Source organism: Eretmochelys imbricata, chromosome 2, assembly GCF_965152235.1.
Source record: "Eretmochelys imbricata isolate rEreImb1 chromosome 2, rEreImb1.hap1, whole genome shotgun sequence".
Classification (NCBI taxonomy): Eukaryota; Metazoa; Chordata; order Testudines; family Cheloniidae; genus Eretmochelys; species Eretmochelys imbricata.
The window spans coordinates 266273180-266300043 of record NC_135573.1 but is presented as its reverse complement, the minus strand read 5'-3'; the positions used below and the strand labels follow the sequence as shown (position 1 = coordinate 266300043).

Genomic DNA, 26864 nt, shown 5'->3' with positions numbered 1-26864 from the left:
CAACAGAAGAATGATTAGCTGGGACTAAGAATATAAATGCAAGTTCACGTATCACAGTTCTATGCTGCATAACTTCTATTGCTCATCAAAACTGTCTCCATTACTTCAGCACCCTGTTCCAGAGAGAAGAGCTTGAGGTTTAAATTGAAGCGTGAGGTCTCTTTGGGGATTTAGGGTGGAATGAATTTTGTCATGTCCTACTACTGGCTAACTCTGGGTTTTCTGTACCAATCCTTCCCCCCGTCCCCGTCCCCCACAGAGTGTACAACCTTGGGAACCGCGTACATTTCCCCTTTCAGACCCAGCATACCAAGCTCTTCTGGAACAGCCAAGTGAAGATGGATGCAAGCAGTCAGGAGACTTTCAACAGCGGGACTCTAGCAACAAGCAGGGTATCAGGACTAACAGTATAGACTCTGGCATATCTAACTCCAGGGAGCCACGTGTTTCAGATATGGACCTGCAAACAGAGGGCAACAGAAGCTTGGAGGTGTTCGCAGACCAGCAATGCTTCCCAGGAAGGCTGTTCAACAACAGATGAACACCTGATTTATGTAATGTGTTATGTTAGGCACATACTTTATTTCAGAATCAAAAGCTTGGCTGATGAGCTGGTTCAGAGGAGCACTGGCAGTGAATGGTGCTGCCATGCGTGAGACCTAGATTCAGCAGCAGATTTTGTGCTCCCACATCCCCAGATTGGGAAGGGTTGGGCACACTGCAGAAATAAGGTGCTGGATCTCTGAGAGGACCGTGCTGTCCAGAAAAAAAAACTTCTGGTTTACTCTGGAGAAAAGGGATCAATTGCCTTGCTGGCAAGAAGGTTAGGTGCTGCAACAGTTGCAGCAGCCCAGGATAATGCAGAGAGAGATGGTGGGTTTAAAAAAAAAAAAAGAAAGAAAGAAAGAAAATCAAACAATAGAGAGGAAACCAAATTGGCTGTTTTAACTTTAATTGTTTGATATTCAAACATCTGTATCTTGAAAGGGTGCCCCCTGGCTGCACATCCAGTCTTCAGTGGCTTTTTGTCTGGTGTATCATGGTGGAGCAGGAATAGGAACAGCTTTCCAAGAGATCAACTGATAAACATCTGAAAAGGTATGGGGAAGTCTAACAGTGCTGCATGGCTTTTATTTTTAAATGCAGCTATGAAAGCAAATCCTTTCTTGAGAGTATGTGAAAAGCAGGTTCCCTTGGCCTTGCACAAATGACATTTGTATCAATTGCCTTCAAATAAATTACAAATCATTTTCATGCTGTGGATGTTTTCATTTATTTAGTGTATATTCTCACTGTAATGAAACTGACAGGATGGATGGAGATCAATCTCTGACTTGTTCACAGCTTTTTCCCAATTGTTCTCTATCATGGATCTTAGCTGGCAAGCCCCTGTAAAGCAAAACTACTGGGGAAAGAAAATACCATAGATTCACTGTACAATGGGGGCACAGCTCCCAACTATCAGAGGGTAGGAAGGGTGTTGAGCCATTTTTGGGGAGCCCTTCTGGAAAATGATGGGTCAGAAAGCTGCCCTTCCAGAACATGTACTTTTTAATACCCAACATTTAGAAAGGGGGCTTGGAAATGTGTTACGGTAACACAGTGGTAATATGTTCAACTTTGTTTGACATGCATCCTCCTTTTTACTTTCCCACTTCGAATCTCTGCCCTTTGCAGATGGTATGTTTACATCCCAGGACTAATGGAACTAAACATTTAGCCCACTTTTTTTAATGAACCAGTTTGATAAATAGCTTACTCGTTGTGCTGCCATTATAAATAGTCTATAAGGACAGTATTTCTAAGTTATTCCTGGATAGCTGGACATCATTGCTCTTCTGAGTTTCCAGTGGTGTCCTTGCAGGTATTCTCTCCTCTCCTGAGCTGGGACATTCAGGAGGAAATAGGAATATAGGAAAGCAATGATCAAAATAGGGACTGTATGTATGTACAATGGGACCCAAATCCTGATTAGGGCCTCTGAATGGTTCTGTAATAAAAGTATTAAATAAAATAGCAGTCAAATAGAAGGGCTACCATACTGAAATTTTGGAGGGTAAACTTGGATGAGTAAACAGTAACCTGTTTAAAAGGCAGTGTCACCACCTATCAGCTGCACCAAGCATAACTGGCTTTGCATTTAACAATGCAGTTGTATCCTATCCCACATCTAGTGTGCAGTTCATTGAGATCTGATGGAGTCTCCATAGCTGCTGTAATGGGCTATAAGTGGCAGTAACTCACTTTGTTCCAGAAAAGCAGCAGAGTGAAATATAAAGGCAATGAGAAGAGGGATGGCTAAGGAAGCCTCTGGGGAAACATTGTCACATTTAAACCCAATTCCCCTTTCACACCTTTTGTCCCCTTCTTTTGGATAATTTGAAAATGAGAAATGTGAAATTCTAAGAAACCTACAATCCATCCTGTCAGATTCATATTTTTTTCATAAGTTGATTATAAGCAACAAGCACAGAAACATTTAAGAGTTCTCCCACAGACTGTCATCTTTTGTGTAATTGCTCTATATGTACTTTTCTCCCTGTCTTTGGCATTTTTATTTTTGTGTTATTTTGAGTGGATGGATGTTCTGTGGATGAAGAAACATATTAGCAAACTAACTCTGGGACCGTTTAAAGGGGCAAAATCTGTTTGGAAAGATGTTTCACAATAATGACTTCAAAGCACATCTGACTAAATGCTATGGTTATGAAAGTAAAATAAAACTTGAGGTTTCTAGCAATCTATTGGCCAAGTCTTGCTTTTTTTCCTGCAAATGTATGCATTCCCCTTTGTTCTCTTAATATTATGGTATCTGATTACCTGATCCTACACAGCCATTATGAGCACACAATCTGAGTTAAGAATGACTTCCTTTGTCAAATAGAGGAAGGTCCGTAGTTGCTCTGCCCTGTCTGAGATTAACTAGGTGGTAGCAATGAAGACAACTACTTTGTGTCACGTTCCTGCCCTATTGATCAAAATAAGGGACACTCTTTTAGTATGAGAATAGCATACTTGGATGGCTGGTGCAATCAAGAGAGAGAGGTTTTTTTAAGGACTCCTACTCAAAAAGTGGACAGGAGGGAAAAGACTTTTCCTTTTTATGGTGACCTTGGTAGAGGAGAAATGCTCTTGTTCGTTGTTAGTGATTGCTAAAATCAAACTCTACACACACCTATGTATACTGTCATTTGGCCATTTTATATGTGTAGCTGGTTAGACTCAAGCTTCCTCTAGACCAGCAGTTCTCAAACTTTAGCAACCCGAGGACCCCCGTTTTGATTTAAAATTTTTCACAGATCCCCAAGCTGGCTTCTAATTTTCCCTGGGGGTGCTCAAGCCCCGCCCCTACTACACCCCTTCTCTCGAGATCCTACCCCTGCTCCACCCCTTTCCGTCCCCTCCCCAGAGCGTGCCCCGTTCCCGCTCCTCCTCCTCCCTCCCAGTGCCTCCTGCACTCTGCTGATAAGCTGTTCCACGGACTGGGAGGGAGGGTGGAGGAGTTGTTCAGTGGGGCCAATGGCCCCGTTGACTCATGGACCCTCTGAAGGACCCCAGTTTAATAACCACTGGTCTAGACCATTAGAAACGGTTGGACCATATGTCATAGGAAATGTCACTTCTGCTAAATTGCAAAAGATTCAGATTTAGCCTGTGACCTAATGTCATGAAGTGATAATCTCCGTACAGGTTATACACACGATTCCAAGTTACTAGATTTCAGTTAAGGTCTGTATCACTGAGCAGGAAGGAATTCCCACCACTTAGAGATGGATCCACAGTGAGATTTTGTGAGGAATGAGTTCTGACCATTTCCCCTTCCTTAGCCTATAGTACCTATGTGATCTTTATTAATAATTATAACGCCATAAGGGACCATTGCAATTATCAAGTCTGATCACCTGTATAACACAAACCATAGGACTTCTCTGAATTAATTCCTGTTTGAACTAGAGCAGATCTTTGTTAGAAAAGCATCCAACCTTGATTTTATCGATTTCCAGAGATGGAGAATCCGCCATCACCCTTGATAAACTTTTCCAAAGGTTGATTTAACTCTCACAGTTAAAACATTTCCACCTTATTTCTAATCTGAACTTGTCTGGATTCAATTTCCATCCACTGGATCTTGTTATATCTTTGCTAAATGGAAGAGCCCTTTATTATCAAATTTTTCTTTCCCCTGTAGGTACTCATAGATTGAGATCAAGTCACCCCTTAAACATTTTTATAAGATAAATAGACTCAAGCTCCTTGAGCCTAACACTATAAGGTATGTGTTCTAATCCTTTACTCATACTCATGGCTCTTCTCTGAACTGTCTCCAATTTATCAACATCCTTCTTGAACGGTGCACACCAGAACGAGACATAGTATTCCAGAAGCAGTCACACTTTTGCCAAAAACAGGTAATAGAAACTCCCTACTCCTACTCAATGTTTCTCTGAAATTCCAAGGATCACATTAGGCCTTTTGGCCACAAGGTTGCACTAGGACCTCATGTTTAGCTGATTACCCCAAGTCCTTTTCAGAGTCACTGCTTCCCAGGGTAGACTTTCCGGGCTATAAGTTTGTCCTACGTTCTTTGTTCCCAGATGTATATGTTTATATTTGACCATACTAAAATGTATGTTGTTTGCTCCCCCATCTTACCAAGTGATCCAAATCAGTCTGTATGAATAACCAGTCCTCTTCATTATCACTTTCTCAATCTTTGTGTCATCTGTAAATTTTATCAGTAATGATTGTTGTCTTCCAGGTCATTGATAAAGATATTAAATAGCATAGAGCCAAAACCTGATTCCTGCAGGATCCTATTAGAAAAACACCTGCTTCATGACTCCCTATTTACAATTACATTTTGAGATCTATTAGTCAATTGCATCCGTTTAATGTGTGCCGTGTTGATTCTGTATAGTTCTAGTTTCTCAGTCAAAATGTTCTGTAGTACTGAGTCAAATGACTTTACAACAGTCTAAATATACTACATTAACACTGTTACCTTTTCACCCAAACTTGTAATCTCATCAAAAAGATAGTTAGTTTGACAGGATCTACTTTCTATAAACCCATGTTGTCTGGTATTAATTATATTACCCTTTTATTTTTTTAGTTTTTAGATGGATTATTGGCCCCAAGCTATTTAACATTTTTATGAATGGCCTAGAAGAAAACAAAATCATTACTGATAAAACTAATTAGGTTTACCCCATTCCTCAATTTCTGTATCATCTCCAAATTTTTAAGATAGAACTTTATGAATGGGGTTCTTTGACATGGTTGCTTGTGGTAGCATGGGACTGGACTCCATGACCCAGGAGGTTCAGTCTAGTCCTTTGTTCCTATATATCAGCCATTCATTTTTTTACTTTCTTCCAGTCTCTGGAACTTCCCCCATGTTCAAAGACTTTTTTCAAAATCAATATTATGGTCCAGCTCTTTAAAAACTCTCAGATGCAAGTTGAGTGGACCTTGCTGATTTTAAAAATGTCTAACTTTAGCACCTGCTGTTTAACATCCTCATATGAGTTATGGAATAGAAAGTGTTTCATCATGTGATATGATTACATAATCTGGATTTTCCCAAATATGGAACATATATTTAACACCTCTGCCTTTTCTGCGTTAACAATTCCTCCATTCCCATCTAGTAATGGTCCAATACCGTTAAGATTCTTTTTGTTCCTAAAATACTCATCCTCCTTATTGATCTTAACTCACTGGCTACAGATTTCTGCTTTTGCTTCCCTTATCAATTTTCTACATTTCTTAAATTCTGATTTATATATTTGTGTGTGTGTGTGTATTAACAGCTGCTTTCACTTCACCATGGCTGATTCCTAATAATTGTTACTGGTCAAGAACCAGTGGCAGGTCTAATCACATCAGGCTCCTACTGGTGAAAAATCAGCATGGAATTCAGTCCCTCCATGCCAGAAGGAGGGGTGATAAGCAGGGAGACTGCTGATTGGGTTGCAGGAGACTGAATCCTATTCTCCCCTTAGTAATTCATATGATGGAGAATAATGTTCACGTGGTAAAGAACCTTCTTCGAGTGCTTGCTTATGTTGATTCCAGTTAGGCATGCGCGCACATAGTTCACAGTCGGAAAGTTTTTCCTCTAGCAGCACCCATCGGGTTGGCTGTGGAGCCCCCTGGAGTTCCATGGCGCTCAATATATGACCCTGCCAACCCGGCGCCTCCTCAGTTCCTTCTTACCACCTGTGACAGTTGTTGGAACTGCGGTAGCTTGCTTTCGCAAGTGCTCCGCTAGTTCTTCTATAGCTCAGTGTATATAGTTTTCATAGTTTCATAGTTTTAATAATTTATAGCTTATAGTTACTTAAGTCTTGGTGTATAGCAGTCGGGGGGGGTTCCCCACCTTCCCCACCCCAACTTTCCTGTTCCCCCTTGGGACTCGAGCATGCCTCGATCCCAAGGATTTAAACCCTGCAAGTCTTGCCACAAGCCCCTGCCAACGGGTGACCTCCATGACTCTTGCTTCAAGTGTCTAGGGGAAATACACCAGACAGACCGGTGCCAGATTTGCAATGGGTTCCGTCCCAGAACTAAAAAGGAGTAGGACTTTCGTTTAAAACAGCTCCTCATGGAGGTGGCTCTGAGACCTCAGCCCACCTTGGCATAGCAGGATCTGGTGCCAAGTTCTTCTGTGCGGAGCGCTCTGTCCTCCGTAAGAAAAGCGATGCCGAGGAAGGACTATGGGCACAGAGATCCTCAGCACCATTGCTCCCAGGCACCGAAGCCGGTGGAGACTGCACGGCACCAGTCTCACTCCCTGGTGCTACAGCAGCGGCACCAGAAGGAAACAGGACAGGGACCAACCCCCTACACTGAAGTCTGTCGCCCTGGAAGTCACCACTGGGGTGCGTCCTACAGAGGAGCACTCAGCGCCAAAGGTTTAGGAGCTGGCACCATCTACATTGGCCCCGCAAGGGGGGGCCATTGAGTCCGGTGCTCTTAAGACTCTCCGAGCCAGGTGGTGGGGGATGTGGACCTGCCATCCACGCTGGACACCTTCGAGGCCACGAGGGACTTAATCGCCATGACGGCACCATGGTTCCTGACCACTTGAGAAAAGCCTCCAGCACCGCAGTGCGCAGCACCGTCTTGAGGCAAGCCCACATAGTTGATGCGTCCAATCACATCTCCACAGCACCGGTCCCCGGCTCTGGGAAGAAGACCGCGCCACGGTGAGTCCCGCTGCCACTCTAGCTCGCGGTGCAAGTCGGGACTCGTGGCGCCATTCCCAGTCTCAGCACTGCTCCCCACTGAGGAACTGGTTCCCAACATGGCAGAGGTCCCGCTCCCGGCACTGCTCATCACAGCACCACTTGATGTCTCAACGCCAGTCCATTTCATGGCACCGCTCCAGATCGCAGCACTGCTCTCCAGCCCAGCTCCGCTCTGCACCGCCTTCGCCTTCATGGTCCCAGTCTTCGTCTTCGGACTCTAAAGAGGAGTCCCGGCACTTCAAACGGAGTCGGCACAGGTCAGGCCAGAGGCGGCCAGATGTGGGTGCAGGGCCATGGCCTGCACAGTGGCCATTCTGGACCCCTTGGGCATACCATCAGGCCCAGGGTGCCCCATCCAGGGGCTCCCACAGTGTCCAAGCTGTTCCAATCCCCTAATCATTTTTGTTGCCCTCCGCTGGACATTTTCCAATTTTTTCACATCCTTCTTGTAGTGTGGGGCCCAAAACTGGACACAGTACTCCAGATGAGGCCTCACCAGTGTCAAATAGAGGGGAATGATCACGTCCCTCGATCTGCTGGCAATGCCCCTACTTATACATCCCAAAATGCCATTGGCCTTCTTGGCAACAAGGGCACACTGTTGACTCATATCCAGCTTCTCGTCCACTGTAACCCCTAGGTCCTTTTCTGCAGAACTACTGCCGAGCCATTCAGTCCCTAGTCTGTAGTGGTGCATTGGATTCTTCCATCCTAAGTGCAGGACTCTGCACTTGTCCTTGTTGAACCTCATCAGATTTCTTTTGGCCCAATCCTCCAATTTGTCTAGGTCCCTCTCTAGTCTATCCCTGCCCTCCAGCATATCTACCTCTCCTCCCAGTTTAGTGTCATCTGCAAACTTGCTGAGGGTGCAATCCACACCATCCTCCTGATCATTTATGAAGATATTGAACAAAACCGGCCCCAGGACCAACCCCTGGGGCACTCCACTTGATACCGGCTGCCAATTAGACATGGAGCCATTGATCACTACCCATTGAGCCCGACAATCTAGCCAGCTTTCTATCCACCTTACAGTCCATTCATCCAGCCCATACTTCTTTAACTTGCTGGCAAGAATACTGTGGGAGACAGTGTCAAAAGCTTTGCTAAAATCAAGGAACAACACGTCCAGTGCTTTCCCTTCATCCACAGAAGCAGTTATCTCGTCATAGAAGGCAATTAGATTAGTCAGGCATGACTTGCCCTTGGTGAATCCATGCTGACTGTTCCTGATGACTTTCCTCTCCTCTAGTGCTTCAGAATTGATTCCTTGAGGAACTGCTCCATGATTTTTCCAGGGACTGACGTGAGGCTGACTGGCCTGTAGTTCCCAGGATCCTCCTCCTTCCCTTTTTTAAAGATGGGGACTACATTAGCCTTTTTCCAGTCATCCGGGACTTCCCCCGATCGCCATGAGTTTTCAAAGATAATGGCCAATGGCTCTGCAATCACATTCGCCAACTTCTTTAGCACTCTCGGATGCAATGCATCCAGCCCATGGACTAGTGCACGTCCAGCTTTTCTAAATAGTCCTGAACCACTTCTTTCTCCACAGAGGGCTGGTCACCTCCTCCCCATGCTGTGCTGCCCAGTGCAGTAGTCTGGGAGCTGACCTTGTTCGTGAAGACAGAGGCAAAAAAAGCATTGAGTACATTAGCTTTTTCCACATCCTCTGTCACTAGGTTGCCTCCCTCATTCAGTAAGGGGCCCACACTTTCCTTGACTTTCTTCTTGTTGCTAACATACCTGGAGCAACCCTTCTTGTTACTCTTAACATCTCTTGCTAGCTGCAACTCCAGGTGTGATTTGGCTTTCCTGATTACACTCCTGCATGCCCGAGCAATATTTTTATACTCATCCCTGGTCATTTGTCCAATCTTCCACTTCTTGTAAGCTTCTTTTTTGTGTTTAAGAGCAGCAAGGATTTCACTGGTAAGCCAAGCTGGTCGCCTGCCATATTTACTATTCTTTCTACACATCGGGATGGTTTGTCCCTGTAACCTCAATAAGGATTCTTTAAAATACAGCCAGCTCTCCTGGACTCCTTTCCCCCTCATGTTATTCTCCCAGGGGATCTTGCCCAACAGTTCCCTGAGGAAGTCAAAGTCTGCTTTTCTGAAGTCCAGGGTCCGTATTCTGCTGCTTTCCTTTCTTCCTTGTGTCAGGATCCTGAACTCTACCATCTCATGGTCACTGCCTCCCAGGTTCCCATCCACTTTAGCTTCCCCTACTAATTCTTCCCGGTTTGTGAGCAGCAGGTCAAGAAGAGCTCTGCCCCTAGTTGGTTCCTCCAGCACTTGCACCAGGAAATTGTCCCCTACATTTTCCAAAAAATTCCTGGATTGTCTGTGCACTGCTGTATTGCTCTCCCAGCAGATATCCGGGTGATTGAAGTCTCCCATGAGAACCAGGGCGTGCGATCTAGTAACTTCTGCGAGTTGCTGGAAGAAAGCCTCGTCCACCTCATCCCCCTGGTCTGGTTGTCTATAGTAGACTCCCACCACGACATCACCTTTGTTGCTCACACTTCTAAACTTAATCCAGAGACTTGTTGTGATCCTGATTCTCATTCACAACCGCCTTCCTGATGGAATCGGGATTGAGTATTGTATGGATGGCCAACTCCTCAATCTTTGACATCTCCAAACAAAATCTAAGATCACAAGAATTGGCATCACTGACCTTCAGTATGCAGATAACTGTCATTCTTGCACACACAGAGGCCGATCTGCAAAGCACCCTAAATCTTTTTGCAGATGCCTATCACAGCCTGGGTGTCTCCCTCAACACTGGGAAAACCAAGGTACTCTACCAGCCCTCACTTGCACAAACTACTCTTTGTATTCCACAAATCACCATCAGTGGAGAACCCCTGGAAAATGTGGACCATTTCCGTACCTTGGCAGCCACCTCTCCCTAACAGCCAACATTGACACAGAAATTGAACACAGGATCTGCTGTGCCAGCACATCTTTTGGAAGACTACTCAAACAAGTACTCAATGATAGGAATCTACAAACAGATACTAAGATCTCGGTTTACAAGTCAGTTGTCATCCCCACCCCTTCTCTATGGGTGTGAGACATCTCAAGGGACTGGAGTGGTTCCAGCAGCGCTACCTCAGGAGGATTCTCAGGATCAGCTGGGAAGACTGACGCACTAACGTCCGTATTCTCTCTGCAGCCAACATCAGCAGTATAGAAGCGCAGGTCATGAAATACAAACTCCGCTGGGCTGACCACTATGTACGTATGCCTGACACTCGCCTCCAGAAGCAAGTACTCTTCTCCCAGTTAAGTCAGGGAAGAATGGCTCACAGAAGGCAGCGGAAGCGTTTTAAAGACATACTGAAAGTACATCTTAAAAAGGGAGGCATCAACCCAACAAAGTGGGAGGACTTAGCACAGAACAGAACGCAGTGGCACCACATCATACACCAAGCCACACCTCACTTTGAGGAGAACAGATGTGCTCATGAGACAGAGAAGCAACAATGGAGGAAAGAAAGGGCACAACACTCCAGCCAAAAACTATGTGTCCTCCAAGATTACATCTTGGTCCGATTGAAGTGAGCTGTAGCTCACGAAAGCTCATGCTCAGATAAATTGGTTAGTCTCTAAGGTGCCACAAGTACTCCTTTTCTTTTTGCGAATACAGACTAACACGGCTGTTACTCTGAAACCAAAGATTACATCTGTCACTTCTGTGGGAAAATCTGCAGGGCAAGAATTGGGCTCCTCAGCCACTTAAAAACTCACCAATGAACCCCCTTGGAAGACATCATCCTCACATCGAGGGATAGCCGAAGAAGATGACCACTCTGTAAAACCATCCAGGCCAACACAAGTACCCTATGGCAGACCCCGGCCTCCATCCCTCCCACAGGAAAGGGTGTGGAGAAGAAATACTTCGTCCCATCTAAGGGGTATGCATGCCTCTACACCCACCCACAGCCCTGCTCGTTGGTGGTGGCTATGGTGAACAAATGAGAGAGGCAGGGGCAGCAGGGTCCTACCCCCAAATCAAAGGAGTCCACGCGGCTGGACCTTTTGGGATGCAAGGTCTACTCTACCAGGGGTTTGAAACTCAGGATTGCCAACCACCAGGTAATCCCGAGCAGGTACAGCTTCAACTCCTGGAACTCCATGCTAAAATTCAGGGTTCTGGTACCCGCAGAGTCCAGGGAGGAGTTTGGGCTATTGTTGAGGCGGGCAAGGCAGTGGTACGGATCTCGTTACAGGCTTCACTGGATGCTGCAGACGTGGTGGTGTACACCCTGTCCTCTGACATCACCGTGAGGCGTAGCTCATGGCTCCAGGCCTCGGGGCTGCCAACCGAGGTGCAACAGACCCTCCAGGACCTGCCATTTGATGGGGTGGGCCTGTTTGCAGAGCAAACAGACTCAAGGCTGCATAGCCTTAAAGACTCTAGGGCTACACTGAAGTCACTAGGGGTGCATACCCCGGCCACTCAGCGGAAACACTTTAAACCTCAGCCCTCACAGTGCCCCCACCAGCCAAGCCCTAGACAGGACTACTCTATGAAGCATGGTAGGAACGGCAGTCGCAAGACGTCCCAGCCCTCATCTAACTGGGGCCAGGCGTGCACTTCCTCAGGCTCTAAGCAGGCTTTTTGAAGGTGTGCCCAGGGACGACATACCAGCCACTGGACCGGATCCTCGCCCCTGCTTCCTGAATCATTTATCCCACTTCTACCATGCTTGGTCCCAAATAACAACGGACCACTGGGTTCTTTGCACAGTAGAAGTGGGATATTCTCTCCAATTCTGCTCCTCCCCCCCTTCCCTGTCCCTCTTCAGGCTCACTTCTCACAAGCATCTCCTTGCACAAGCAGTGCAGACTCTCCTCGCCGCAGGGGCAGTGGAGGAGGTTCCTCAGGAGCTAAGGGGCAAGGGATTCTACTCCCATTATTTCCTAATTCCCAAAGCCAAGGGGGGAGGGTGAGTCTCAGATCCATTCTAGACCTGTGAGGACTCAACGGATTAATGAGAAATTTGAAGTTCTGCATGGTCTCCTGGTACGCTGCCCTCGACCTCAAGGATGCATACTTCCACATAGCCATACGCCCTGTTCACGGACGGTTCCTCAGGTTTGTGGTCAACCACAACCATTATCAATTCACAGTCCTTCCCTTCAGCCTGTCAACAGCCCCCTCCCAAGTATTCACCAAGTGCATGTTGATTGTAGCAGTCTTCCTCTGTCGAAGGCAGGTGCAGGTATACCCGTACCTCTACGACTGGCTGCTTCGGGGGCGCTCCAGGGATCAGGTAGATGAGCAGATCCACTTTGTGAGATCTACCTTTGACTGGCTGGGCCTTCTCCTTAACAAGAGCAAGTTTTAAACTCAAAGGATAGTTTATCGGAGCAGTGCTGGACTGGGGTCAGGCCAGGGCGATCCTGCCGGAGGCCTTCTTCCGAGCAATGCTGGAGATCATAAAAGGCTTCAGACGGTACCCCACCACCACAGCACGGGGCTGCCTGAGGCTTCTCGGTCATATGGCGTCTTGCACATATATGGTTCAGCACGCCAGGATGTGTCTCAGACCTCTCCAAGCTTGGCTCACGTAAGCTTATCGCCCAGTGCTTATCGTGACAGTCTGGACTTAGTGGTCAGCCTTCCGGTGCAGGTCCTCCAGTCCCTCGGCTGGTGGCTCAACCTGCAAGACGTGTGCAAGGGAGTCCCTTTCCACAGGCCCCAGCCCTCCCTGTCCCTGGTAACGGACGTGTCAGCACTGGGGTGGGGCGTGCACCTGGGGGACCTTCAGATGTAGGGTCTCTGGTCCCAGGACGAGCTCTTGCTCTACATCAACATCAAGGAGTTGAGGGCTGTACGGCTAGCGTGCCAAACCTTCCAGGCTCACCTGTAGGGTCAGTCCGTGGGAGTCATGATGGACAACACAACTGCAATGCTTTATATAAACAAGCAGGGCGGGGCCCCTTCCTCTCCCCTATGTTGGGAAGCCCTCCAGCTGTGGGAGCTCTGCATAGCCCACTCCATTCACCTGGAGGCGATGTACCTCTCAGGTTCACAGAACAAGCTGGCGGACTACCTCAGCAGATCCTTCCACAACTACAAGTGGTCCATCCGGACAGATGTCATTCATACCATTTCCCATTTCACAACCAGGACATTTTCCTGCCTGTTTTTTACCCTAAACCTCATGCAAGCAGCTGGGAACAAAGACTCCACTCACTGGACGTTCAACAGGCGCTTGCATTTTACATCAAGCGCACGGAGCTGTTCCGAAAGTCAAACCAGCTGTTCGTGGCGGTGGCAGACCGTATGGAAGGACTTCCGGTCTCGTTGCAGAGGATCTCATTGTGGATCAACTCCTGCATCCGCACCTCCTACGAACTGGCCAACGTTCCAGCCCTGGCACTCTCAGCGCATTCCACAAGGGCGCAGGCCTCCTCGATGGTGTTCCTGCCCAGGTGCCAATTCAAGAGATCTGCAGGGCGGCAACGTCATCCTCGGTGCACACTTTCGACGCTCACTGTGCCATTACCCAGCACACTAGAGATGACGCAGTTTTCGGCAGAGCAGCAATCCAGTCTGAGATTCCATAAGTCCGACCCCACTTCTGAGGTAAGGCTTGGGAGTCACCTAACTGGAATTGACATGAGCAAGCACTTGAAGAAGAAAAAACGGTTACTCACCTTCTCGTAACTGTTGCTCTTTGAGATGTGTTGCTCATGTCCATTCCAAACCCACCTGCCTTCCCCTCTGTTGGAGTAGCTGGCAAGAAGAAACTGAGGAGGTGTCGGGTCAGCAGGGTCATATATTGAGTGCCACAGTGGCACCACTCCAGGGGGCTCCACAGCCGACCCGATGGGTGCTGCTGGGGAAAAACTTTCCGATGAGACTGCATGCAGCGCACGCACACCTAATTGGAATCGACATGAGCAACACATCTCAAAGAACAACAGTTATAAGAAGGTGAGTAACTTTTTTTCTCCAGACTGCCCTTAATGGGAATAGCTGGGTAATGATGGTGGTTTGAAGATGAAACATGGTCATCCAAAGACAATCACTACTCAGACTATCTCAGTACTTACCCTGTGAAAACAGACCTTGTACTACAGCTAAACTCATTAACTTGAAGGGATGATGAGTTGAGACTCAACTTCGCTTTTTAAACCTTATAGCTGTGACAGTTAACATGTCCTCCAATGCAGTGCACTAAAGAAGTGGAGAGTAAACCATTTCACAGCTTTTCCTCACCACTCAGCATGCAGACTCCCTCTTTTCTTCTAATCTCCCCTAAGCTAAGGCCCTTTCCACAAAAATCACCCAACCTCCCCACAACATTTTATTCCCTATGCTAGTTCCAGGACAGTTTTCTCCTAGGTAACCTGCAGAATTCACTTACATCGCCTCCATAAATCCCTGCTGTTACTAGTAATGAGAGGTCGCCTCAGGAGGTACAGGGCAGAATCAGTGAGGGTTTCTGGAAGCAGGGTGGATTTGGGGGTTGTTCCTGGCAAGGATCCCTACTTGGTCCCTCTTTCCACCACTTCAGGAAACCCTCATCTCCCACACAAGTATCTCACTCTGTAAATCTGCCATTTGCTAAGCAGTACAGACCAGTGGTCTAACTTTCAGAAGGGCACAGCACCCACAAATCTAATTTGTCAATGGAAGATGCAGGTGTTCAATACTTCTGAAAATGACCTAATTGACCTAGTAATGACCTAATTCTATGGGTTAAATTATGAGATCACCTTGGCCTAAACAAACCATATTTCTATAGCTACTATAACTGTAAAGACAGAATCTGAAAGTAGTTGCAAGAATAAAATGGGACAAAACTAGCCTGTGGGACTCTAGCTCTAGAATTAAATGTATTTAGGACAGCAGTGTAATTGCTGACAGTGTTTTGTTTTGTTTTTTTATTGTTTTTCCTTACTCCTATTTGAACACTTGCTGTGAATGTAGTTTGGCCTGTGTGTTGTGCACTACATGCTCTAAGAATCTGCTAATCATAGAATATGATTAATACCACATTTTGCTTCCTGACTGGATGACAGAAACTTTGTTGTTGTTGTTTTTTAAAAAGGCAGGTATATCTGGTTGGACAGGGAGCCTAGACTGATTCAAAAAATTTGACAGTTCACATAAGGATGTGGGTAGCGGCATGAACAGCCATTACTCAGACATTGGTGCGAATCCCAATCTATGGAAAAGGACACTAATATGGTAGCGTCAACCTGCTATCTTGAACACAAGAGAATGATTATGAATACTCTTGCACTATTCACTTAACTCAGTTTAGGAGCATGGTTCCAACAAAGTTATCTGAAAAAATCTCTGCTTTAGTGACATCTAGTGGTCAGAAGTATCCATGCCTATCAGGCTTACGCTTTGTCTACATGCAAATTTGCATCTATTTCATTAAACAGTTTAGTTTAGGTGGTACAACTCCCTGTGTGGACACTCTCTATTTCTGAGTGGCTTACTTGGTTTAGTTTAAACCTGTTCCTAATTGATTTCCGCTAAACCAAAATAATCCTGATGTAAATTGAAATAAGAGGGATTGCCCCTGTTTAAGTTCACATCTTTAGGCCTGGGCTACCCTGGGGGGGGGGGGGGTTCAAACCAAGATTCGCGTAGCTGAAGTTGAAGTATCTTAGTTTGAGTTACTGGCTGTCCTCACATGGGCTCCCCCATTGACTCCGCTTACTCCTCCTGCCGAGGTGGAGTACAGGCGTCGATTCGGGGATCGATTTATCGCATCTAGACAAGACGCAATAAATCGATCCCCAATAGATTGATCACTACCCGCGAGCCAGCGGGTAGTGAAGACGTACCCTTAGTTAGGCTTGGTCGATGCTACACAGTTAGGTTGACCTAAGCTGCCTTAGGTTGACCTAACTATGTCAGTGTCTGCACTACAACCTTGCTCCCACCAATGTGATCTACTGTACCTCCATGAGAGGTGCAGGGCTTATGTCAGTGTAGTTAGAAGCCAGACATTGGCTTTGGGCTGTCTTGTCAATTTCACGGCTCTTCTGGCACTGTGAAATTGACAAGAAAGTCAGATCCCCAGCTGGGCTGCTTCTGGGTCTCTGCTCTAAGCTGGGCTTCTGGCTTGGGTGGCCACCCATGATCCCTGCTTCCCCCCCAGAGCATGACAGCCAACTGGACTCCAGATGTGGATCTCCCTGCCGGAGGCAAGAAACCCCAGGCAGCTGCCCCTTCCCTGGCTGGGAGCTGTGCAGAGCTGAGAGGCCTGGCACCCAGTCCCCCACATAGCCCCCTCTTCAGTTGGTGGAAGTACTCCTGGTGAAGATGCACACCACCGACAGGAGGAGGATAGTGTGGACATCAGCCACCGCAGTCATAACAGTGCAGACATGCCCTTAGACTGATATATTGGTGTAGACAAGCCCTTAGTAGACAGCACCCAGCTGACTATGGTGAGGTGGTCTGTCTGAAAGGCAGTGGCAATAAGCTTTAGGTTCAATTTCCATTGTGTTTGTGAATGTAACTTCGCACACACACACAGTTTACGGTCTATAAGCTATGTTATTCAGCAACCATTAAAACTGAATATCTACTTACCATCCAAAGCAGTGCAGCCAGTTTATTCTCATGTGTACAAAGAGGAGGTTTCCAAATGAGCTTCAGACTGTCTTCACACTGAATAAAAGGTCTTGAAACATTTTATAAAGGTGGTGGCTGTCATTCTGACTTCTCACACTGGGGATAATGAGAGAGAGGAAACAGAAGTTAAGAACCAAATTTTCAAGTGTCCCCTATTTTTGGATGCCCAACTGGACAGTGAGGCCTGAATTTCAGAGGTGCTGAACCCTACAGTTTGTATTGAGTTGGAACAGCAGTTACACAACTTTTCTGAAAATTGGGTCTTGGTGGGGTCTAATGCTGGGCACCCAAAAGTAGTAAACTTTTTTTTTAAATAAAAGACATGCTTTTGTCAAGGACTCTTGCTGGTGTGAACAGAATATACGTCTCCTAGCTCCGAGTCCCCTTTTCTAACCACTAAGTTCTCTCCAGTGCTCAGCCAAAGTAACTGAGCTTGATGGTAAGGATTGCTATGGGTGGCGGGGGGCGGAAGAAGGATTCTTCCCTCATCCATATCCAGACTGTGAAGCAGGAGTAGAAGCTGAGATACTCCATAGCAGTATGCTATCCTAGTGGCCTGAGTAGCCTCTGACCTTATGTGAGTTTACGGTTCCCACCACCCATGGGAGTGAGAAGAACCACCAAATGCAGTATAACGTAGTAGATGATTTTCTGCCTCCTCAACTACCCTTGCAAATAGTAATGTAAGGGTGACCTCTTAAGACGTGGCGTAACTTACCCCTGCACAGCAAAACTACATAATTCCAGAATCCCCTTCATATCTGCAAATGAAAGGGCAGAATGGGCTCTTTTGACGTACGTATTAGGACTGGGGAAAATAAAGCAACACCCTTTAATTAGTTCAGCACTGATACTCTAATCCCATGTTGCCAGTGCTTGTGATTTTATTGTAAGCTTGGCAATATTTGATTTCCTTAAAACCCCAGCTTCTGTAGTCAAGTAATTACATGAGAATCTCAGATTTCATTTTAAAAAGAAAATAAAAGTTTGTGGAGAAGACATGAGCTGAGTGCATCCTAATGGCTCAGAAACCAGAAGGAAGAATTTTTTTTTAATCTTATGATTTCTTGGGACCTGATTTATAATTCTCAAATGCTTAAGGTTAGCATTAATACAAATATCATGAAGGAAGCTGTAGTGAGGCAGTTGCCCCACTCCTGGAGAACAGGGATTGAAAGCAGCCAAGCTAGGCTGATTGGGGAAGCAGCCACAGCTGTGGCCAGCTCACTTAGGGCCCAGCTGGCCCTGATCAGAGGGCTGGGGGCCAGGAGCTGAAGGAGTCTCACTCTAGCCCTGGAGTGGGAAGGGCTATAGCTGCCTGAGAGGAAGGTACCTGAACTGGACCAGTGCTGGGGAATAGGGTAAGGGAGCTTGGGAGCTCCAGCCTGGTAAAACCCCAGGCTACAGGCCTTGCTGAAGGCCTATCAAAGGTACTAGGGCTACAGAGATACAGCTAGACAAAGGCATCAGGTGCCACCCCCTTACCAATGATGAGTGGCCATTACAAACTGCAGTCTGCCCCAGTGAGCGGGGGCTAGATGATGACTGGCAGCACCTACTGAGGTAAGGTGGGTTTAGAGGGTTGGGGGTTCCTTTGGGAGGGGAAACCCAGAGTAAGGGGGTACTGCTGGGGGCTGAACCCTGAGGTAAAGAGGCACCTGGGTCCGGGAGGGACACGGGGCCAGCAGCAGGCGAGACACCAGCCTGCAGAGGGCACTCCATATGCTGGAAAAGAGCTAATTCCCAGACAACCAGCAGGAGACACCACACCAGTGAGTCTTCACCTCGCTACAGAAGCCCAAAGGGGTACTCCCCACCTGCCAACTGGGATTTCAATGTCATAGTTAACCATCTCTTGTGACCAATCCAAATAGACCAGAAGAGATCAATTTGCCTATATCCTCTAAAGCAAAATTTAGTTCAGGCTGGGACTAGCTTTGTTGTCATGAGAAAAACTGCAGACGATCTTGGAAAATGCCCTGTAGCAAAACCAGAACAGCATTTTCAGTTCATCAAGATTGCAAAGCTCTAAGATGTCACATCAAACATCTTCTCTCATTACCCACCAACAGAAACATGAAATACTTAGCACTTTTACAGCATTTTCCTTTTTCAAAGCACTATGCAACCCTACTTCAACCTCTCTTAGAAAACTAACCTTAGCAGCAAAGAACTCTCTCATGATCTGAAAAGGCCAAGAGTCTCATACTTTTAAGTGAATAGAAATATATCAGACCCTCTGCTCAATGCTTGTTGTGAAGAAAATCACCCTCTGATGAAAGTTCCTTGGTTAATTCTATTTCTCCTGGGAGCTTTCACAAGGTATCATCGTTGTCCATAAATGTCACCATGGATGGGGAGGATTGCTCCCTGCCCCGCCTCCTCGGCCCTCCACCCAACTCCTCAGACCCTCGCCAAACCACCCCTACCTGCCCGCCTCCTCCAGACCCCCTGCAACCCTCCCCTGCCATCCCGCCTCCTCACCCCCACCAGACCTTCTCATTCACCTCCTCACTTCTCCACCAGGCCTCCCTCCTTCTTCAGCCCACCACTCACCTCCTCACTCCTCCGCCAGATCCCCCCCCGCCCGCTTCCTCACTTCCCTGCCAGACCCTACCACGAGACCCCCTCCCTGCCCACCTCCTCACACCCCTCCAGATTCTCCCACCCACTGTGAGATTCTCCTGCTAGCCCCCTCCAGGACTTCCACAGAGGGGGGGGATGGAGAGGAGGAACATTCACCAGGCGGCAGCAGCAGGTAGTGGGGGCCTTGGGGAAGGGGCGAAGCAGGGTGGGGAAGAGGCATGGCCACCTTGGCTCAGTGGTGAGTCGGCAGCAGCTGCACTGGGGAGGCTTAGCCTCCCCTGGCCTATTATACCTGCCACCTATGAATGTCACCTACTGAACTCCCACAGCTGTGCTTAGGCAGCCACAGCAGAGGAAATAGCATGTGCTGGAGACAATAGTCTCTTCCCCTCTGTTAGTATTCGAACAGCAGGATACAGCAGAACCTCAGATTTACAAACACCTCTGGAATGGAGGTTGTTCGTAACTCTGAAATGTCCGTAACTGAGCAAAACTTTATGGTTGTTCTTCCTAAAGTTTACAACTGAACATTGACTTAATACAGCTTTGAAACTTCTATGCAGAAGAAAAATGCTGCTTTTAACCATCTTAATTTAAATGAAACAAGAACAGTTTCCTTACATTGTCAAATCTTTCCTTTTAAACTTTCCCTTTATTTTTTTCAGTGGTTCACATTTAACACAGTACCGCACGGTAACTCCTCACTTAAAGTCGTCCCAGTTAACATTGTTTCGTTATTAGGTTGCTGTTCTATTAGAGAACACACTTGTTTAAGGCTGGGCAATGTTCTAAGGTTGTTTGGCTTGCCCTGCTCCACCCACCCAGCATTCCAGCCAGGGTTTGGGACACAGGGGCTTACCCCACTCTGCCCAACTGGCATTCCAGCTGGGAAGCAAGCAAGCCCCCGCCCCCCGGCAGGAGCACCAGGTGGGTAGAGTGGGGCAAGTCCCCTTGCCCCAACCCCGCTACACCCCTGCCTCAATCAAGCTTCACAATCATCACTGGTGAGTACAGCATTAAATTGTTTAAAAACTTATACTGTATATGTATATAATGTCTTTTGTCTAGTGAAAAAAATTTCCCTGGACCCTAACCCCCTCATTTACATTAATTCTTATGGGGAAATTGGATTCGCTTAACATTGTTTCGCTTAAAGTAGCATTTTTCAGGAACATAATTACAATGTTAAGTGAGGAGTCACTGTACTGTATTTGCTTTTTTTGGTATGTACTGCTACCTGATTGGGTAATTCTAGTTCCAAATGAGGTGTGTGGTCGACCGGTCAGTTCGTAACTCTTGTGTTCATAACTCTGAGGTTCTACTGTACTTCATGCAAGGATTAAGAGACAGGCTGTTCGAACCAGAAGCTTCACTGGCAACTGGGAGCCTGTCATAGACTTTAGCGCTAGAGCACCCCCCTTTTGGGTAGGTACAGGTACTGCTTCTCCCCTCACCAGCTTCCTCTGGAGCAGGGCATGAAAAGAATTGCCTATTTCTAGCTACCAGTATCAGGGAGACAATTCTCTCCTCCCCCAGGTTAACAATAGTCCAAGTGAATAAGGTAAGGTGGGGTAGTGAGTCTTACAGCCCGGTTTAGGTTCATCCTACTCTCCTTGCAAAGCAACTGGTCAACAGCCCCTAAGCTAGGGCTGGGTTCTCTAGGCTTTTATGAGGCTAATGGGCCCATGCTGAGCTTCCTGGGCTCTGAATTAAAGAAAGTAAGGGGAATCCTTCTACTTGTCCAGAAGGCCATCAGCAGCCATATGGTGGGTTCGGAAAGCTCTGTGTCCCAGTTATACTTCCCTCTGAGGTGCACCTCCCACTGAGCTTGAATCCCTGTGTTTTTTGGGTTTTTTTAAAGTCCTTCTCCAGGTTCAGCAAGCCTCCTAGGTGCTTTGGGTTGCAGCTGATTGTGCCCAGAGGATCTCATTAACCCCTTCCGGAGGGGGTGGGAACTTCTCCCATCACAGAACTGTTCTAGTTGTTTTATTATTATACTAATTTCTATAGCATTGATACCTAGGACATTGATTCTAGAGACACTAATTACAAAGATAAGTACACAAAACAAAGTTACTCAGTGCTAAATAAATCATATGGGTTTCATATTGTGTCCTGAAGTTCAGCAGCTATGAGCTCTGACTACTCCTGGGGGAATTCTGCACCACTGCACAATGCAGAATTTTGCAAAAATTAATGTTGTGCGCGTAGAATTTCCTTCCCCCGACCCCTGCCCCCCAGAAATGGGCTGCAGAGATGCTGGCTGCCACTAGGGGCCGCTGGACCCAGCAGAGTCCAGTTCACAAATAGAAGACAAGGCCTAGGAGAGGGGAGGGAACTGGAGGGTTCCCAACAGCTGCAGTTCCCAGCACACTCTGAAGGAAGGAGGCAGCAGCATCAGGCTGTTCCTCCCTCTGAATCCCAGAGCTCTGGAGGGCAGAGGGTGTGAGTGTCGGGGCCATGGCTGGCATCTCGGGGGAGGGGAAGATGTAAGTGTCTGGGATGTGGGGGCTGCAGCTAGGTTCTGGAGAGGAGGTGGTGAGAGTGTCTGAACTGGGGGAGGCCTGTGGCTGGGCTCTGGGGCAGAGGGGGTATGAGTGTCTGGCCCCCCGACTCGGTTCTGACAGGGAGGGGCAGAGAAACAGGAACTGGGTTGTCGTAGGGATTTCTTTACCTCTCTGCTCCTGGGGGAATGTTTGTGTGTCTATACTGTTACAGACATAGTTGCTGACAAGTATTTTGAAATAAAATTACCAAAATAATTGAAACTAGTATGACTGTATGGTGTTATTTTGACAAATAAAATTTGCAGAATTTTAAAATATTGTGTGCAGAATTTTTAATTTTTGGCACAGAATTCCCCCAGACTGTTATGGAGAACTAGTTCCACATACAAGGAGCCTGTCACTAAGTAAGACCTGCCCTCAATGGGGAGGCAAACTCTGCCACAGGAATAGTGGGAGAGGTTAATGGAGTTTTTGCTGTTTTTATGTTCCCATATACTGGGCCAGATCTGCCCTCTGTGCAAATTAGAGCAGCATCTGTTGTTGCAGCTGTGAAGAGCAGGAGTGAAGATGAACTCTGGCCTTTTTTCCCCGCTGATGGTGGTTGGGGGTAGGGAGGTGCATAGAACTGCTGTGCTGGCTCGATATCACCAGTGGATTCCTCTCTATGGTAGGAAAATTAGCAGGTAGCTGGTTAAGGTGAAATTACAGCCCCATTGAGCAGTGCAAAGGCCCATATCACAAGAGAATTGGGCCCAGAGTGTTCAAATGGGGAGGATCCAGAAACGAGAGCTTCAGCAGCCTATAGATGAGAAACATCTTTCAGGGAACTGGATCCCAGATCATTCATGGCTTTATAGCATGATGGACACCTTGACTGACATCAGAAACAAATGGAGAATCAAGTACAGAATTGACCACCCACATTATGTTCATACTTGTTTGCACCACTCAAGAGGTGAATGGACATCTTCTGCACTAGCTGGAACTTGTCGTTGGACAGCAAGTTTTACTTAAGGTGATGTAAGTGTAACAGGATAGCTGGCCCTTAAATTAAATCAGGCTCACCACTCCTGTTCCCATCCAGATGTGTTCTAGTGTGGTGTAATGAGGAGGGGGGGCGCTATCCCACAGAGTTACAAATGAGAAACACCCTAAAGGCAAGAGAGTCCACAAGCCACTGTCTAGTTTCCTCACGGAGGAGATGCCCTGAAAGAGAGTTTAGAAATGAGCCCAGAGAGGGAGTTCCCAAGAACAGAAAACAATTATACTCAGAGCTTCAGGGACGGGGTGGCTGTGAAGGGAGTGATGAGAGTTTCCTAGTGAAGCCAGATCAGGCAGCCAGAGAGTCACCTACAAATTTCTCTTGACCACAGACCGGTGGCTGGAGAGAGCCGAAGGCTCTCTGAGGTAGAGAGCTGAAGCTAGAGGGCCAGAGAAGGATGAAGGCTGATGGAGAAGGGAGCCCACTGATGTCACCAAACCTGAAAATTAAGCATGACAGAGAAACAGCCCAGCTAGAGGGGCTGGGGTGAGGTGCAGAGAGATGCCAGACCTATCTCAGAGAACTGGATTGTGATGAGAAATGCCAGAGCTGTCCTGGTGTGCTGATAGACTGTTGGGACTTGAACAATTGAAAGTATGGTTTGGACTGTACTGGGGAATTCTCGAGTACGCGGGTGGGACTTTTAAAATAAATTAACCCTTTTTTAACAAATGTAGCACTCAGTGGTTTGGAGCAGGTACTTGAAATTTAGTAGGGGAGTTGCCTTTGGGGCATGGATGTTCCTTTTGCCATTGGGGTGAAAATCCACCTATACTTGGACAAGTTAAGCCTTTGATAACTCACAGTTCACACATTCTCAGTAGAAATATCTTTGATATTTAACAGCTAAAATATCCAAAGATTCCATCCTCACTGAGCATGCCTGAGTCTCTCGGTGCTCCTAATGTGACTGGCTTCACATAAGCAATCCCTTCAGACTGATCAAGCATGTTCCCTCCAGCCCAGGGCTACAGAGGTGAAGCCAGTCTTTTCCTCAGTGGCTGCTCGATGGAGCTGGGCATGAGAACTGAGAGCAGGGAGCCTGTCTATTCTGTGCTCTATGACCACATTATCCTTTCATGGCACCCAAGCAGCCATCTGAATTGGATGCAGAGGGAACAAAAGCCAGGACAGAGAAAAGACTAGACTGGGACAAGGAGTCTGGTCAGAATGGGACTGGAATTCGGGAAGAGAGAGACTGGATAGGCAATGAGACTGTGCCTAGCACTGGGGGAGGGAGCCTAGGACTTGAAGCCAGTCGGTGAAATAGAGGGAGCCAGTTGGCCGTGGGGGAACACTAAAACAGATTGGACAAGGAACTAGAGGGAGACTGGGACTGGCTGGACAAGGAGCCAGGGAAGCAGTGGGTAAGCAGACTGAGACTGGATGACTATTATTAGTATTACTAAAAAGAAAAGGAGTACTTGTGGCACCTTAGAGACTGACACATTTATTTGAGCATAAGCTTTCCTGGGCTAGAACCCACTTCATCAGATGCATGGAGTGGAAAACACAGTAGCAGCTATATATACACATAGTACATGAAAAGATGGGAGTTGCCTTAGCAAGTGCGGGGGGGTCAGTCTAATGAGAATTCAATTAACAGTAGAATAACAAGGGAGGAAAAATCATTTTTGCAGTGGTAATGAGGGTGGTCCATTTCAAACAGTTGACAAGAAGGTGTGAGTAACAGTAGGGGGAAATTAGTATGGTAAAATTAGTTTTTATAATGACCCAAAATGCCTTTTCCATTGCTGAACTTGGCAGGACAGACATACTGACATTTTGCATCATCAAAACCACAGAAGTGGAGATTTTTATAAGAGAAAGAAGAGGAACAGCAGCTGAAATGAATTTAGAAATAGACAGGTTGTAATGACATATATTAATGATATTACCTACTTTCGTTTATTTCAGAGACTCTCATACACTCTGGAGATATTGCTATCCTTATGGAATGCATTCTGGGTTCTGATAAAAGCAGTTCATCATGAAGTTTGTCCCTATAACGGCACAGTTATACCAACACAAATGTTATTTTACAGTATTCTGATTACATCTGCAGTTAGGCATGGCATCCTAATATCCTGTACTCTTTGTTCAGTGTGCTGGATAGCTTTATAACCCATTAGAGATACTGCATTGTGCTGATAAACTTTGTGTCGCTTATTCAGAGATTAAAATGTCTCTGCAGGTAACGTTAGGGGAAGAATTCTAGACATTCAGGCTACGTCATCAGTGCAAAAAAGGTGTGTTTATACCCTTACAAAACCTGTGTGTCTGTTATGTGCTTCCACTATCAAGTTCCCTGAAGAGGTAAACTTGATAAGGTTAGGAGTACTTGTGGCACCTTAGAGACTAACCAATTTATTTGAGCATAAGCTTTTGTGAGCTACAGCTCACTTCATCAGATGCAGCGAGCTGTAGCTCACGAAAACTTATGCTCAAATAAATTGGTTAGTTTCTAAGGTGCCACAAGTACTCCTTTTCTTTTTGCGAATACAGACTAACACAGCTGTTACTCTGAAACTTGATAAGGTTAGAGCTCTGGGAAAGGGTGTGATTAAGCTACTGGGGAGTCTGGGTGTCAGCACTGGCCCTGGGGTCCCATTTCCACAAAAGAGTAACAGACAGGGAGCCTATGCCTAGAAATTGTGCCAGACAGGCCAAGGGGAGAGAGAGACAGGGCCATAGCCTACTTAGAGTACATGGGTCTTGTGTATTGGGACTCAAACACAGAACCCCGATGAGTATCCAGCTAGGGGGAGTGCTACCTAGGTTGTGTGGCATAAGGCACTGATAGTTTTTACCTAGATGTAGCCAGTTGAGGTCAACCTTATACCTCCCACTAGGGGTTGACTTCAACTAGTTACATTGAGATGAAAACTACAGTGCCTTGTATCCACGGGGATTTTACAGCGAGATAGCTAGGAGTTAACTACCTAGGTAAAAACGCACCTTTTTTGCACTGATGACATAGGCTGAATGTCAGACCTGGAGCACGGATGATTAGGCCTGGCTGGGCAAAGGGGCTGGGATTAGGGGATGAAGGCAGCCAGGGGGTGAAAGGGACAGAACAGGGATAGTGAGGGGCAGATGAGCCTGTAACCATTGGCCCCCTCCTCTCTAGGGCCAGAACTGCGGCTCCTGAGTGTCAGCACCCAGCTACGACTCGACCCCCAGCCAGGGCATGTCTCCCCTCCCACCCCGGGATAAAAACTTTATACTGCTACCAGTCTCCTCAGCACAGGAGACAGCGGCCTGCGGACGGAGCCGACGCCGTGGCTCGCCCGCGCGGGCGACCTGAGGAGAGCGGGACACAGCGCTCACCCAAAGCGCCAAGCGGGCGTCGCGCGCACTCCCGAGGCGGGAAACTGACGGTTTCAGGCTGCCTCATACAATCCCCCAGTTCCCGCCCACAGCGCGTGCACCGTGACACCGCAGCAGCTGCGAAGGCCGCAGGCACCACCGCGCCGGGAAGCGAGAACGAGGCTGGGAATTCCAGAAACTAGAAGCTCAAGCCCCCTCCATCAGCGTCGAAATGGCACATGCGCAAAGCGCCCCATAAGATGCTTGGACTAGTGGGCGCATGCGTACAGGCATAGTGCGGCCCGTGCGGGGCGGTTGAGGTTTGACGCATGCGTGCACAGCAGGGTTGGGGGAGGGGCAAGCGTTGAAGGTCAGACTGGATCTCACAAGCGAGAGTACACGGAAAGGGGGGGAGAGTGGGAAACTAGCGCATGCGCAGAGATAGCAGGCGTCTGGAGTGTGCGTGGAGCGCGGCCCAGGGTGCCGACGCAGAGGCGGTGGCGGCGCGGGGGGGTGGGGAACCGGCGCGTGCACGGCGGTGGC

At 47.3% G+C, this 26864-nt stretch overlaps 1 protein-coding gene and 1 long non-coding RNA gene across 7 annotated transcripts in view; one reads left to right on the top strand and one right to left on the bottom strand.

The window, feature by feature from the left end:
- The window catches only part of LOC144260035 (KAT8 regulatory NSL complex subunit 1-like), a 141659-nt gene extending 138919 nt beyond the window's left edge, over positions 1-2740 (top strand). For 4 of the 5 annotated variants that reach the window (XM_077808525.1, XM_077808526.1, XM_077808527.1 and 1 more), the window contains one exon: positions 260-2740. In XM_077808525.1, the coding sequence (XP_077664651.1) occupies positions 260-541 (282 nt within the window). In that variant the 3' untranslated portion in view covers positions 542-2740. The remainder of the gene's footprint in view (positions 1-259) is intronic. The other variant, XM_077808524.1, reaches the window with a different exon arrangement.
- On the bottom strand, positions 974-26541 carry LOC144260036 (uncharacterized). Of its 2 annotated transcripts, none has more exons than XR_013344988.1 (4): positions 26444-26541; positions 24915-25015; positions 16836-16973; positions 974-1090 (listed from the first exon to the last, which is right to left on the bottom strand). It is a non-coding gene; the product is annotated as an uncharacterized LOC144260036 (long non-coding RNA). The 2 variants fall into 2 exon arrangements; XR_013344987.1 differs by having other exon boundaries at positions 26343-26535.
- Between the last annotated feature and the right edge of the window lie 323 nt (positions 26542-26864).